Source organism: Fringilla coelebs, assembly GCF_963513975.1.
Source record: "Fringilla coelebs genome assembly, chromosome: 2".
Taxonomy (NCBI): Eukaryota; Metazoa; Chordata; class Aves; order Passeriformes; family Fringillidae; genus Fringilla; species Fringilla coelebs.
In genome coordinates this window covers 89,066,202-89,079,279 of record NC_140029.1, presented here as the reverse complement: position 1 = coordinate 89,079,279, position 13,078 = coordinate 89,066,202, and the positions used below count along the sequence as shown (strand labels likewise).

Genomic DNA, 13,078 nt, shown 5'->3' with positions numbered 1-13,078 from the left:
TCTGTGATGAGGGAAAGGAAGACTCCATCTCAAGTTATCCTTTGACATGGTATTTTTTAATTTGTAAAATAAAGCAATTCAGGCACAGACTCAGATCAATTACAGGTACATTGCATCACACAGATTGACAACATCCAGACCAGGCACATTGAATCAGGATGGGCTTAATCAATATAAGGCTCAGGTCACGTATGTTTCAGTGACAATCACTTTAAAAGTAAATGAAATCCCAGTGTAGGTGAAAAGGATTCTGAAGCTCCAGTCCTAATGTACCAAGAATGTAGAGAGACTTTTCCTATTAGCTGTGATCACAGGATTTTGGTGAGTCCTCCAATGCACCATTTCACTGGGAACACAGACACTGGTCACTACTTCCCCTAGAGCAAGGAAGCTCAAAGGCTGTGTCATTTTATACTGAACCTTAGCAGAATTATAAAGACGCTTGTAGAGTCAACAACTTATTTTTCTTCAATTCAGCATTAGACAAAAATTATGAGTAAGATATTCCCACCTTATTGGGAATTCCTCAGCATCGTCATTAGGAGCATGTATTAACCAGAAACAGCATTCAAGCATCCTATTCCCAAATTAAAAATGAGCATGCTTGTGTTCAAGCAGGGATCATCTATTTGAATCATGCATTAGTAACTTTAAGCATTTCAAGAGAGATTACGTTCTGGTCCGAACCTTGGCCTTGTTTTTCTGCTGTCTTAAAGAAATTGAGATTTTCAAATAAAGAAGAGTAAATAGGAGACAATTTCCACCTTCTTCATAACTCCAGATTAGTGATCTAATCTACCTATTTCAGTTCTTTATAACTTTATAACTCTTATGGTTTAAAATAAGTTCACTTAGAACTCAACTAGAAAGTCCAGGATATATCATGATCTTTTACATGGATGCAGTTCTGACAGAACAGTTTGTGAGGTGCCAAATCCTAGCTGGCAGCTCTTGAAATTTGGGATTGCTCCAAATGAGGACTATGGAATGTCCTGTAGGGCAGGCAGCCATTACAGCTATACACATGGATTTTGGGGAGCTAAAAGGTAAAAAAAAATTGTATAAAAGAAAAGTGAAAGCTATGAAATATGTAACATAAAAGATAAGGAAGGAGCAGACTGACTTGATGGCTTTCATATGGGCCTCCATGCTGGGATCCCTGAAGCCACTTGCATTATTTTGCATCTGTCTGGTGTGTATCCACAGAGACCGAATCAGCAGAACACTTGAAACCACAGACAGTATTAAAGGCATAACTATACCAGTATTAGAGAGCAGAATTAATAAACCCAGACTGTCGTTCCTTGTGTTTCTCCTTGCTGAAGAGTTTGTCATGGATGAAGGTGCAGTGATGTTCTTGTGCACAATGTAGTCATCCCAGGCGAAGGGAATTGCGGCAGTGAAGGAGCAGAGCCATGATGTGAGCAGCATCCAGGGCACCAGCCTGGCAATTCTCAGCTTCAGCCAGATGAAGAAAGACTGTGTAAAACTGGCAACCTTGACACAATAGAAGACACTAAGCCAGGCTCCAAACCAGAGGGTGGAGTAGTTCAGAAACATATAGCCTGTCTTGATAAATACAAAAAAATTTTCATCAAAATAGGAGGGTTCACAAAATATAGTTAGGAATAAATCCAATATAATCCAGCATTGCAATGTAATTCTTGATGAACTCAGCGAGATCATGATCATATCATATGGGGGCCATGATTTGGTCCCAATGCAGCTCAATGAACTGGCAGCCAAGATAATCCCATTTCCTAGAATTCCTGCCATGGATTCAATTATAGCAATTGACAGAAAAAGGAGAGCAAAAGCTGTCATCATTGCAACTCAAGAGTTTGCAATTATTACTCAGCTCTCTCTGAGCTCCTGAAAGCCTTAGATCTGGCAGGTACTGCCAATCTCAAGGAGCTGTTATGGGCAATGCTCCCCTATTTATCTCAGGGCCTATCAGTATCCTAATGTCATTTAATATTTCTGCTGCTTTACATCTTATTGTGGGGGTTGATAGCTGATTTGTCTAAGCATGCAAATGGGGTCAAGATTCAATTTCATAGTTTTCATTTTGATGAAAGGATTTGCATTGGTAGGATTGAGCAGGATGGAGCAGGTGAATTGTGGTGTTTAAAAATGTGGATTTCCACTCCAGTGTCTGGTGAACGTCTTTATATGTGTAGATTTGTATTTTACAGGTGATGCCTTAATGTCTCCCTTTGTTGCACTGTTATCTCTTCAGTGTTTCTGAGGCATATTGACAAGGCCTCCTCTCTTCCTCAGATATTTTCAAATTTGTGCTGCAAGGAGGGTTATTGTGTTTTTCTTTTGTGCGTGGAGATATTAAAGCAGTATAATTTTACAATAGAAAACAGGGATTAGGTAGACTGTGTATAAAATGCATAGTATTGATAATTTTATTAATATGAGAAAAATAAATTAGCAGGTCAGTTCCAGACAGAAAGGTCTTCCAGGAGACTGAACCTATGAGGAGCCTTTTAATATTTTTCTCGGCTTTCCCTCTTAGATCCCCAAATTCATGCAAGTGAATTGGAAACTAGTTGGTTGTATTTTATGGAAAGGAAGGGCTTTGGAGGGAAGGTGTACTTAAAGAGGCAGGAAAACAGCACAAGAACTGGTTTTGAATCTCGTGTGCATGAGGATCGTGGAATAAGGGAAGATAAAGCAAATTGAGAGGGAGCAGCTGTTCAGGGTGTCCCTGCTGAGCAGCCGTGTGCCTCAGAGCTCAGGCAGGACAGGACAGCACACAGGCACTGTGGGTTGAGCACAGCCCACGTGTTTTGCCTGTTGGTGTGCTCAGAGAGCTCTGAGGTTTGTTCCTGGAGGCCGGTGAGGGCAGAGCAGGGAAGGGCAGAGGATGGCCCAGCCCTGCCCACACGGGTGTCTCATGGTGCGGGGCTGGGAGCCAGCAGGGTGACAATGCACGGTGCTGACAGTGGCACGTCAGGGTGCCATTGCCATGGGCTCAACTTCTGCATGTCTGTTTAATGGCATAAAAAATGGTCATGGAAGCCTGTGCTGCCACCTGTGGCACAGCTTCTGTCATGAGGGAAAGGAAGACTCCATCTCAAGTTATCCTTTGACATGGTATTTTTTAATTTGTAAAATAAAGCAATTCTAGCACAGACTCAGATCAGTGACAGGTACATTGCTTCAAACAGATTGACAACATCCAGACCAGACACATTGAATCAGGATGGGCTTAATCAATATAAGGCTCAGGTCACGTATGTTTCAGTGACAATCACTTTAAAAGTAAATGAAATCCCAGTGTAGGTGAAAAGGATTCTGAAGCTCCAGTCCTAATGTACCAAGAATGTAGAGAGACTTTTCCTATTAGCTGTGATCACAGGATTTTGGTGAGTCCTCCAATGCACCATTTCACTGGGAACACAGACACTGGTCACTACTTCCCCTAGAGCAAGGAAGCTCAAAGGCTGTGTCATTTTATACTGAACCTTAGCAGAATTATAGAGACGCTTGTAGAGTCAACAACTTATTTTTCTTCAATTCAGCATTAGACAAAAATTATGAGTAAGATATTCCCACCTTATTGGGAATTCCTCAGCATCGTCATTAGGAGCATGTATTAACCAGAAACAGCATTCAAGCATCCTATTCCCAAATTAAATATGAGCATGCTTGTGTTCAAGCAGGGATCATCTGTTTGACTCATGCATTAGCAACTTTAAGCATTTCAAGAGAGATTACGTTCTGGTCCGAACCTTGGCCTTGTTTTTCTGTCTGCTGTCTCAAAGAAATTGAGATTTTCAAATAAAGAAGAGTAAATAGGAGACAATTTCCACCTTCTTCATAACTCCAGATTAGTGATCTAATCTACCTATTTCAGTTCTTTATAACTTTATAACTCTTATGGTTTAAAATAAGTTCACTTAGAACTCAACTAGAAAGTCCAGGATATATCATGATCTTTTACATGGGTGCAATTCTGACAGAAGTTTGTGAGGTGCCAAATCCTAGCTGGCAGCTCTTGAAATTTGGGATTGCTCCAAATGAGGACTATGGAATGTCCTGTAGGGCAGGCAGCCATTACAGCTATAAACAAGGATTCTGGGGTGCTAAAAGGTAAAAAAAAATTGTATAAAAGAAAACTGAAAGCTATGAAATATATGACATAAAAGATAAGGAAGGAACAGATTGACTTGATGGCTTTCATATGGGCCTCTAAGCTGGGATCCCTGAAGCCACTTGCATTATTTTGCATCCGTCTGGTGTGTATCCACAGAGACCGAATCAGCAGAACACTTGAAACAACAGACAGTGTTAAAGGAATACCCATACCAGCATTAGAGAGCAGAATTAATAAACCCAGACTGTCTTTCCTTGTAGTTCTCCTTGCTGAAGAGTTTGTCATGGATGAAGGAGCAGTGATGTTCTTGTGCACACTGTAGTCATCCCAGGCGAAGGGAATTGCGGCAGTGAAGGAGCAGAGCCATGATGTGAGCAGCATCCAGGGCACCAGCCTGGCAATTCTCAGCTTCAGCCAGATGAAGAAAGACTGTGTAAAACTGGCAACCTTGACACAATAGAAGACACTAAGCCAGGCTCCAAACCAGAGGGTGGAGTAGTTCAAAAATATATAGCCTGTCTTGATAAATCCAAAAGAATTTTCTTCTAAATAGGAGAGTTCACCAAATATAATTAGGAATATATCCAGTATAATCCAGCATTGCAATATAATTCTTGATGAACTCAGTGAGATGACAATCATATCATATGGGGGCCATGTTTTGCTTCCAATGCATCTCAATGAACTGGAAGCCAAGATAATTCCATTTCCCAGAATTCCTGCCAGAGATTCAATTACAGCAATTGACAGAAAAAGGAGAGCAAAAGATGTCATCATTGCAACTCAAGAGTTTGCAATTATTACTCAGCTCCCTCTGGGCTCCTGAAAGCCTTAGATCGGGCAGGTACTGCCAATCTCAAGGAGCTGTTATGGGCAATGCTCCCCTATTTATCTCAGGGCCTATCAGTATCCTAATGTCATTTAATATTTCTGCTGCTTTACGTAATGTTGTGGGGAGTTGATAACTCAGGTGATTTGTCTAAGCATGCAAATGGGGTCAAGATTCAATTTCATAGTTTTCATTTTGCTGAAGAAAAGATTTGCATTGGAAGGATTATGGAGCAGGTGAATTGTGGTGTTTAAAAATGTAGATTTGCAATCCAGTCTTTGGGGGACATCTTTACATGTGTAGATTTGTATTTTATAGGTGATGCCTCAATGTCTCTCTTTGTTGCACTGTTATCTCTTCTGGGTTTTTGAGACATATTGACAAGGCCTCCTCTCTTTCTCAGATATTTTCAAATTTGTGCTGCAAGGAGGGTTATCGTGTTTTTCTTTCAAGCGTGGAGATATTAAAGCAGTATAATTTTACAATAGAACTCAGGGATTTAGTAGACTGTGTATAAAATGCATAGTATTGATAATTTTATTAATGTGAGAATAGTTAGTTAGGTGATCACTTGCAGACAGGAAGGTCTTCCAGAACACTGAACCTATAATGCACTTTCCAATATTTCTGTCGGCTTTCCTCTTAGATGCCCAAATTCATGTCATTGAAATAGCAACTATTTTAACAGTAGTTACTACTTTAACTGCTTAAACAGATCTATTTATATCCAGTACTGTAACTTCGAGCATCCCAGGAGATTCCATCATAGTCAATATAGGCCCTGCTTTTCTGCTGTGTTTGGGAAACTGTGATGTCCAAGGAAAGTACAGCAGATAATAGACAACATACACAATTATTCTTAACAAGACTGACATCTAAATAAAGCAAATTCCCACCTTCCGATTGACTGCAGATCAAGGCTCTAATCTACTGATTCCAGCATCTATTATTTATACCTCTGATGATTTCAATGTAACTAATTTGGATCTAAATTAGAAAGTTCAGGATATATCATGATCTTTTACATGGATGCAGTTCTGACAGAACAGTTTGTGAGGTGCCAAATCCTAGCTGGCAGCTCTTGAAATTTGGGATTGCTCCAAATGAGGACAATGGAATGTCCTGTAGGGCAGGCAGCCATTAAAACTACACAAATCAATTCTCCATTGCTTAAAGGTGAAAAAATGTTAAATAAAATGAGAAGAACACAAAAAAAATATATGATGTAAAGAATAAGGAATGAGCAGACTGACTTGATGGCTTTCATATGGGCCTCCATGCTGGGATCCCTGAAGCCACTTGCATTATTTTGCATCCGTCTGGTGTGTATCCACAGAGACCGAATCAGCAGGACACTTGAAACAACAGACAGTGTTAAAGGAATACCTATACCAGCATTAGAGAGAAGAATGAATAAACCCAGACTGTCTTTCCTTGTAGTTCTCCTTGTGGAAGAGTTTGTCATGGATGAAGGTGTAGTGATGTTCTTGTGCACACTGTAGTCATCCCAGGCGAAGGGAATTGCGGCTGTGAAGGAGCAGAGCCATGATGTGAGCAGCATCCAGGGCACCAGCCTGGCAATTCTCAGCTTCAGCCAGATGAAGAAAGACTGTGTAAAACTGGCAACTTTGACACAATAGAAGACACTAAGCCAGGCTCCAAACCAGAGGGTGGAGTAGCTCAGAAATGAAAAAATTGTCTTGGAAGCTATGTACACATTTTCTGTATAAAAGACGGGCTCATAAAATATAGTGATGAATAAATCAAGTATAATCCATGACTGCAAAATGAATTTAGATGAACTCAGCAATATCATGATCATATCATATGGGGGCCATGATTTGGTCCCAATGCATCTCAATGAACTGGCAGCCAAGATAATTCCATTTCCTAGAATTCCTGCTATGGATTCAATTATAGCAATTGATAGACAAAGGAGAGCAAAAGATGTCACCATTGCAACTCAAGAGTTTGCAATTATTACTCAGCTCCCTCTGGGCTCTGAAAGCCTTAGATCGGGCAGGCACTGCCAATCCTAAGGAGCTGTTATGGGCAATGCTCCCCTATTTATCTCAGGGCCTATCAGTATCCTAATGTCATTTAATATTTCTGCTGTTTTACATCTTGTTTGAGGGGTAGCTCAGCTGATTTGTCTAAGCATGCAAATGGGGTCAAGATTCAATTTCATAGTTTTCATTTTGCTGAAAGGATTTGTACAGGAAGGGTTATGGGGCAGGTGAATTGTGGTGTTTACAAATGTGGATTTCCACTCCAGTGTCTGGTGAAGGTCTTTACATGTGTAGATTTGTATTTTATAGGTGATGCCTTAATGTCTCCCTTTGTTGCACTGTGATCTCTTCAGTGTTTCTGAGGCATATTGACAAGGCCTCCTCTATTTCCATGATATTTTCAAATTTGTGCTGCAAAGAGGATTATCATGTTTTTCTTTTTGGTGTGGAGATATTTAAGCAATATAATTTTCCCATAGAACACAGGGATTTAGTAGACTGTGTATAAAATGCATAGTGTTGATAATTTTATTAATATGAGAATAATAAGTTAGCAGGTCATTTCCAGACAGAAAGGTCTTCCAGGAGACTGACCCCATGAGGAGCCTTTTAATATTTTTCCTGGCTTTCCCTCATAGACCCCCAAATTCATGCAAGTGAATTGGAAAGTAGTTGAGTCTATTTTATGGAAAGGAAGGGCTTTGGAGCGAAGGTGTACTTAAAGAGGCAGGAAAACAGTTCAAGAATTGGTTTTGAATCTTATGTGCATGTGGAATGTGGAATAAGGGAAGATAAAGCAAATTGAGAGGGAGCAGCTGTTCAGGGTGTCCGTGCTGAGCAGCCGTGTGCCTCAGAGCTCAGGCAGGACAGGACAGCACACAGGCACTGTGGGTTGAGCACAGCCCACGTGTTTTGCCTGTTGGTGTGCTCAGAGAGCTCTGAGGTTTGTTCCTGGAGGCCGGTGAGGGCAGAGCAGGGAAGGGCAGAGGATGGCCCAGCCCTGCCCACACGGGTGTCTCATGGTGCGGGGCTGGGAGCCAGCAGGGTGACAATGCACGGTGCTGACAGTGGCACGTCAGGGTGCCATTGCCATGGGCTCAACTTCTGCATGTCTGTTTAATGGCATAAAAAATGGTCATGGAAGCCCGTGCTGTCACCTGTGACACAGCTTCTGTCGTGAGGGAAAGGAAGACTCCATCTCAAGTTATCCTTTGACATGGTATTTTTTAATTTGTAAAATAAAGCAATTCAGGCACAGACTCAGATCAATTACAGGTACATTGCATCACACAGATTGACAACATCCAGACCAGGCACATTGAATCAGGATGGGCTTAATCAATATAAGGTTCAGGTCAAGTATGTTTCTGTGACAATCACTTCAAAAGTAAATGAAATCCCAGTGCAGGTGAAAAGGGTTCTGAAGCTCCAGTCCTAATGTACCAAGAATGTAAAGAAACTTTTCCTATTAGCTGTGATCACAGGATTTTGGTGAGTCCTCCAATTCACCATTTCACTGGGAACACAGACACTGGTCTTGTACTGAACCTTAGCAGAATTATAAAGACGCTTGTAGAGTCAACAACTTATTTTTCTTCAATTCAGCATTAGACAAAAATTATGAGTAAGATATTCCCACCTTATTGGGAATTCCTCAGCATCGTCATTAGGAGCATGTATTAACCAGAAACAGCATTCAAGCATCCTATTCCCAAATTAAATATGAGCATGCTTGTGTTCAAGCAGGGATCATCTATTTGAATCATGCATTAGCAACTTTAAGCATTTCAAGAGAGATTACATTCTGGTCCGAACCTTGGCCTTGTTTTTCTGCTGTCTCAAAGAAATTGAGATTTTCAAATAAAGAAGAGTAAATAGGAGACAATTTCCACCTTCTTCATAACTCCAGATTAGTGATCTAATCTACCTATTTCAGTTTCTTTATAACTTTATAACTCTTATGGTTTAAAATAAGTTCACTTAGAACTCAACTAGAAAGTCCAGGATATATCAAGATCTTTTACATGGATGCAGTTCTGAGAGAACAGTTTGTGTGGTGCCAAATCCTAGCTGGCAGCTCTTGAAATTTGGGATTGCTCCAAATGAGGACTATGGAATGTCCTGTAGGGCAGGCAGCCATTACAGCTATACACATGGATTCTGGGGTGCTAAAAGGTAAAAAAAAAAAGTATAACAGAAGACTGAAAGCTATGAAATATACGACATAAAAGATAAGGAAGGAACAGATTGACTTGATGGCTTTCATATGGGCCTCCAAGCTGGGATCCCTGAAGCCACTTGCATTATTTTGCATCCGTCTGGTGTGTATCCACAGAGACCGAATCAGCAGAACACTTGAAACAACAGACAGAGTTAAAGGAATACCCATACCAGCATTCGAGAGAAGAATGAATAAACCCAGACTGTCCTTCCTTGTGTTTCTCCTTGCTGAAGAGTTTGTCATGGATGAAGGAGCAGTGATGTTCTTGTGCACAATGTAGTCATACCAGGCGAAGGGAACGGTGGCTGTGAAGGAGCAGAGCCATGATGTGAGCAGCATCCAGGGCACCAGCCTGGCAATTCTCAGCTTCAGCCAGATGAAGAAAGACTGTGTAAAACTGGCAACCTTGACACAGTAGAAGACACTAAGCCAGGCTCCAAACCAGAGGGTGGAGTAGTTCAAAAATATATAGCCTGTCTTGATAAATCCAAAAAAATTTTCATCAAAATAGGAGGGTTCACCAAATATAATTATGAATATATCCAGTATAATCCAGCATTGCAATGTAATTCTTGATGAACTCAGCGAGATCATGATCATATCATATGGGGGCCATGATTTGGTCCCAATGCAGCTCAATGAACTGGCAGCCAAGATAATTCCATTTCCTAGAATTCCTGCCAAGGATTCAATTATAGCAATTGACAGAAAAAGGAGAGCAAAAGATGTCATCATTGCAACTCAAGAGTTTGCAATTATTACTCAGCTCCCTCTGGGCTCCTGAAAGCCTTTAGATCTGGCAGGTACTGCCAATCCTAAGGAACTGTTATGGGCAATGCTCCCCTATTTATCTCAGGGCCTATCAGTATCCTAATGTCATTTAAAATTTCTGCTGCTTTACATAATGTTGTGGGGAGTTGATAACTCAGCTGATTTGCCTAAGCATGCAAATTCGGTCAAGATTCAATTTCATAGTTTTCATTTTGATGAAAGGATTTGCATTGGAAGGATTATGGAGCAGGTGAATTGTGGTGTTTAAAAACGTAGATTTGCAATCCAGTCTCTGGGGGACATCTTTACATGTGTAGATTTGTATTTTATAGGTGATGCCTTAATGTCTCCCTTTGTTGCACTGTTATCTCTTCTGGGTTTCTGAGACATATTGACAAGGCCTCCTCTCTTTCTCAGATATTTTCAAATTTGTGCTGCAAGGAGGGTTATCGTGTTTTTCTTTCAAGCGTGGAGATATTAAAGCAGTATAATTTTACAATAGAACACAGGGATTTAGTAGACTGTGTATAAAATGCATAGTATTGATAATTTTATTAATGTGAGAATAGTTAGTTAGGTGGTCACTTGCAGAGAGGAAGGTCTTCCAGAACACTGAACCTATAATGCACTTTCCAATATTTCTGTTGGCTTTCCCTCTTAGATGCCCAAATTCATGTCATTGAAATAGCAACTATTTTAACAGTAGTTACTACTTTAACTGCTTAAACAGATCTATTTATATCCAGTACTGTAACTTCGAGCATCCCAGGAGATTCCATCATAGTCAATCTTGGCCCTGCTTTTCTGCTGTGTTTGGGAAACTGTGATGTCCAAGGAAAGTACAGCAGATAATAGACAATATACACAATTATTCTTAACAGGACTGACATCTAAATAAAGCAAATTCCCACCTTCCGATTGACTGCAGATCAAGGCCCTAATCTACTGATTCCAGCATCTATTATTTATACCTCTGATGATTTCAATGTAACTAATTTGGATCTAAATTAGAAAGTTCAGGATATATCATGATCTTTTACATGGATGCAGTTCTGACAGAACAGTTTGTGAGGTGCCAAATCCTAGCTGGCAGCTCTTGAAATTTGGGATTGCTCCAAATGAGGACTATGGAATGTCCTGTGGGGCAGGCAGCCATTAAAACTACACAAATCAATTCTCCATTGCTTAAAGGTGAAAAAATGTTAAATAAAATGAGAAGAACACAAAAAAAATATATGATGTAAAGAATAAGGAAGGAGCAGACTGACTTGATGGCTTTCATATGGGCCTCCATGCTGGGATCCCTGAAGCCACTTGCATTATTTTGCATCCGTCTGGTGTGTATCCACAGAGACCGAATCAGCAGGACACTTGAAACCACAGACAGTATTAAAGGCATACCTATACCAGCATTAGAGAGAAGAATGAATAAACCCAGACTGTCTTTCCTTATGTTTCTCCTTGTGGAAGAGTTTGTCAAGGATGAAGGTGCAGTGGTGTTCTCGTGCACACTGTAGTCATCCCAGGCGAAGGGAATTGCGGCTGTGAAGGAGCAGAGCCATGATGTGAGCAGCATCCAGGGCACCAGCCTGGCAATTCTCAGCTTCAGCCAGATGAAGAAAGACTGTGTAAAACTGGCAACCTTGACACAATAGAAGACACTAAGCCAGGCTCCAAACCAGAGGGTGGAGTAGCTCAGAAATGAAAAAATTGTCTTGGACGCTATGTACACATTTTCTGTATAAAAGACGGGCTCATAAAATATAGTGATGAATAAATCAAGTATAATCCATGACTGCAAAATGAATTTAGATGAACTCAGCAATATCATGATCATATCATATGGGGGCCATGATTTGGTCCCAATGCAGCTCAATGAACTGGCAGCCAAGATAATTCCATTTCCTAGAATTCCTGCCATGGATTCAATTATAGCAATTGATAGACAAAGGAGAGCAAAAGATGTCATCATTGCAACTCAAGAGTTTGCAATTATTACTCAGCTCCCTCTGGGCTCTGGAAAGCCTTAGATCTGGCAGGCACTGCCAATCCTAAGGAGCTGTTATGGGCAATGCTCCCCTATTTATCTCAGGGCCTATCAGTATCCTAAGGTAATTTAATATTTCTGCTGTTTTACATCTTGTTTGAGGGGTAGCTCAGCTGATTTGTCTAAGCAGGCAAATGGGGTCAAGATTCAATTTCATAGTTTTCATTTTGCTGAAAGGATTTGTACAGGAAGGGTTATGGGGCAGGTAAATTGTGGTGTTTACAAATGTGGATTTCCACTCCAGTGTCTGGTCAAGTTCTTTACATGTGTAGATTTGTATTTTATAGGTGATGCCTTAATGTCTCCCTTTGTTGCACTGTTATCTCTTCAGTGTTTCTGAGGCATATTGACAAGGCCTCCTCTATTTCCATGATATTTTCAAATTTGTGCTGCAAAGAGGATTATCGTGTTTCTCTTTTTTGTGTGGAGATATTTAAGCAATATAATTTTATAATAGAGCCCAAGGATTAGGTAGACTGTGTATAAAATGCATGGTATTGATAATTTTATTAATATGAGAAGTTAGGTCATTTCCAGACAGAAAGGTCTTCCAGGAGACTGACCCCATGAGGACCCTTTTAATATTTTTCCGGGCGTTCCCTCATAGCCCCCCAAATTCATGCAAGTGAATTGGAAACTAGTGTAGTCTATTTTATGGAAAGGAAGGGCTTTGGAGGGAAGGTGTACTTAAAGAGGCAGGGAAACAGCTCAAGAATTGGTTTTGAATCTCGTGTGCATGTGGAATGTGGAATAAGGGAAGATAAAGCAAATTGAGAGGGAGCAGCCTTTCAGGGTGTCCCTGCTGAGCAGCCGTGTGCCTCAGAGCTCAGGCAGGACAGGACAGCACACAGTCACTGTGGGTTGAGCACAGCCCACGTGTTTTGCCTGTTGGTGTGCTCAGAGAGCTCTGAGGTTTGTTCCTGGAGGCCGGTGAGGGCAGAGCAGGGAAGGGCAGAGGATGGCCCAGCCCTGCCCACACGGGTGTCTCATGGTGCAGGGCTGGGAGCCAGCAGGGTGACAATGCACGGTGCTGACAGTGGCACGTCAGGGTGCCATTGCCATGGGCTCAACTTCTGCATGTCTGTTTAATGGC

General features: G+C 41.0%; 5 protein-coding genes across 5 annotated transcripts; all 5 read right to left on the bottom strand.

Moving 5' to 3' along the window:
• Positions 1-891: 891 nt before the first annotated feature.
• On the bottom strand, positions 892-1,827 carry LOC311166787 (taste receptor type 2 member 40-like; the record flags this gene model as incomplete). Its single annotated transcript, XM_084226952.1, has 1 exon — positions 892-1,827. One exon carries the CDS (start codon positions 1,825-1,827, stop codon positions 892-894), a length of 936 nt encoding a protein of 311 aa, XP_084083078.1.
• Positions 1,828-3,922: 2,095 nt separating this feature from the next.
• LOC311150985 (taste receptor type 2 member 40-like) lies at positions 3,923-4,885 on the bottom strand (the record flags this gene model as incomplete). Its single annotated transcript, XM_084201046.1, has 1 exon — positions 3,923-4,885. One exon carries the CDS (start codon positions 4,883-4,885, stop codon positions 3,923-3,925), a length of 963 nt encoding a protein of 320 aa, XP_084057172.1.
• Positions 4,886-5,958: 1,073 nt separating this feature from the next.
• LOC311166848 (taste receptor type 2 member 40-like) lies at positions 5,959-6,894 on the bottom strand (the record flags this gene model as incomplete). Its single annotated transcript, XM_084227043.1, has 1 exon — positions 5,959-6,894. One exon carries the CDS (start codon positions 6,892-6,894, stop codon positions 5,959-5,961), a length of 936 nt encoding a protein of 311 aa, XP_084083169.1.
• Positions 6,895-8,966: 2,072 nt separating this feature from the next.
• Positions 8,967-9,902, bottom strand: LOC311151177 (taste receptor type 2 member 40-like; the record flags this gene model as incomplete). Its single annotated transcript, XM_084201416.1, has 1 exon — positions 8,967-9,902. One exon carries the CDS (start codon positions 9,900-9,902, stop codon positions 8,967-8,969), a length of 936 nt encoding a protein of 311 aa, XP_084057542.1.
• A 1,072-nt stretch (positions 9,903-10,974) lies between these two features.
• Positions 10,975-11,910, bottom strand: LOC311165719 (taste receptor type 2 member 40-like; the record flags this gene model as incomplete). The annotated part of the gene is made up of 1 exon (XM_084225979.1): positions 10,975-11,910. One exon carries the CDS (start codon positions 11,908-11,910, stop codon positions 10,975-10,977), a length of 936 nt encoding a protein of 311 aa, XP_084082105.1.
• Positions 11,911-13,078: the final 1,168 nt, after the last annotated feature.